General features: G+C 41.8%; 1 protein-coding gene across 2 annotated transcripts in view; it reads left to right on the plus strand.

Annotated features, from left to right (window-relative positions):
- Positions 1-1,167: 1,167 nt before the first annotated feature.
- gal3st4 (galactose-3-O-sulfotransferase 4) overlaps positions 1,168-2,221 on the plus strand; it is a 6,811-nt gene continuing 5,757 nt past the window's right edge. Inside the window, exon 1 of one of the 2 annotated variants that reach the window (XM_014000263.1) lies at positions 1,168-1,495. In XM_014000263.1, the coding sequence (XP_013855717.1) occupies positions 1,473-1,495 (23 nt within the window). In that variant the 5' untranslated portion in view covers positions 1,168-1,472. The remainder of the gene's footprint in view (positions 1,496-2,221) is intronic. The other variant, XM_014000262.1, reaches the window with a different exon arrangement.

Below are 2,221 nucleotides of genomic sequence, written 5' to 3' on the forward strand. Positions count from 1 at the left end.
ACTCTATCCATGGGCTCCATGTGTCTGGATAGATTTATATTTATTAATTTTTATCTGAACAATAGAAAAATGGAATAAAAACAAGTAAAGTTTAAATAAAAATGAAATACTTTTTGCATTTTTAAAAAGTAAGGAGTAGAAAGTACAGATAATTGAATTAAAACGTAAGAAGTAGAATTAAAAAGTAGGCTGAAAAATAATTACTCCACTAAAGTATAAACAACCAAAATTACTACTTAAGTAAAGTAACAAAGTATTTGTACTTAGTTACTTGACACCTCGGTTCCTAATAAATGATTTAAATAGCAAAACTGGGGTTGGAAATTTCCAAGCAAGTGAACTTATTAACTGTAGAGCGGTGGAGTCCAGCTTCTCAGGGGGAAAGGGGAGGGGGTTCTGGTTGACAAAACACATCTGTCCATGTGATGTGATGACATGTGTGATGATGTCATTTGCTCAAGATCAAACAGCTCTATGAAACACTGCCATGAGTTGCCATCGCTCAGTATGGTCAGAGGAAGCACCACTTCATTATTTCTAACAGTTTTAATAAATGTTTCCCTTTCTTTGTCCCCCTTTTTACTTTTTTATTTGAATTATTTTGGCGAGTTAAAAGGCCTACTTATGATCAAATTAGAAATTCATTCCAATAAACTGTGTGCTTGTTTGTTTGATTTTACACACGAAAWTTTAAAACCACGCCTTTCTGAGTAAATGTGGGTACAGAAGGCGTTCATTTGGCTGATTTAAATATAAGACTGGACTGTTTTCACAAGACACATCCTCAACCTGCAGGAAGGGGAAAAAAGATCCTTTTTTTTTGCACAAAACATCAAAGTATGAAGCAAAATACCCTGTCAATTTTTTAAACAAATATAGATAATTTACATACTTATGAGGAGGAACTACTCATAAGTATGTAAATTATCTATATACTTATGAGGAGGAACTACTTTGCATGCAGCAGAATTAATTAATTTTTAGGCTGATGTTGTATTTCACTTGTCTTTGCAGCTCCAGTTTAAACAGGTAGGATCCTGCTGGTTTCAAAATCCAACAGCTGAGAGGGGAGGGAACAGATAGGATCCCGAAGCTGTTCAGCTTTTATTATGTTAACATCCGGAAGTGGTGGCCCCGCTCTGTTTTCAGACCATCGGCGGATCAGGTCAGACCTGTAAAGCTTTTATTGTGTTACTATCCGGAAGTCGGATCAAGTCAGACCTGGAAAGCTTTTATTGTGTTACTATCCGGAAGTGGGGGCCCCCGCTCTGTTTTCAGACTGTCGGCGGGGGAGTGGGTCGGGTCTCGAGTCTGAGGAGCTGCGAGAACAGAAGCGTCCCCCACAGGGCAGGACCAGGCTCCGGGTTGCTCTGGGTCCATGGCCCGGCCTGGCGGTGGATTAGCCGTACACTCCGAAATGCACCGGTCCCTCTGCAGCTGCTCGACTAAAGCCCCGGCCCGGTCTCACCGAGATGGTTTTCAGGCGGACGGCCAGGTAAGGTTATCCGCTGACCGAAGGAGGGAGCAGAATCAGACGGCGGCGGGGTTTATATGGATGGTGACTGAGCTGAAGGGAGCAGRGACTGGGTGGGGGAAGGGGCTGAATAATGATGACCAACCGGAGGAGGAGGTAGGAGGGTGGGTTCGGGTCCTTCAGACAAAGGCTTGTTTAGATGTTATCTTCATTTGGAGGAGTCCCGTCCCTGTATGGCCTTTTGTGTGTGTGTGTGTGTGTGTGTGTGTGTGTGTGTGCGTGCGTGCGCGCGCGCGCGCGCGGCAGCTATAATGCCGCGCGCGTGTCCATCATCCTGCTTGTGATGTTAGCTCCCAAGCAGGTTTTAGGCCTCCTCATTCCTCAACACTCCGGGGAGTTCTTTATCTCACATTAAGCAACCATTCCTCAACCTGAGCTCCTCTGTGACTGTCCATGCATGGTATGTTCAGAAACCTGTAAGAGCTTTATGATAAAACTCTGGATTGTTACTCAACATATAACACAATAGGATAAATTATTTAGGATGAAAAGTTGGAAGAAAGTTGTTACCAAAAAGTTGCATTTTTAAAAAATCTGTTTTTAAGTTTTTAGCCATCAGCAAATGTTCCTTGAAAAAATTTCAGATTTATTTTGAGATTAGAAACATTTCAATACAATTCAGTCTATTTATATAGTGCCAAGTCACAAGAAATGTCTCGGGGCACTGTTAGTAAAAAAAAAAAAAAA

Source organism: Austrofundulus limnaeus, unplaced genomic scaffold, assembly GCF_001266775.1.
Source record: "Austrofundulus limnaeus strain Quisiro unplaced genomic scaffold, Austrofundulus_limnaeus-1.0 Scaffold2873, whole genome shotgun sequence".
NCBI classification, from domain to species: Eukaryota; Metazoa; Chordata; class Actinopteri; order Cyprinodontiformes; family Rivulidae; genus Austrofundulus; species Austrofundulus limnaeus.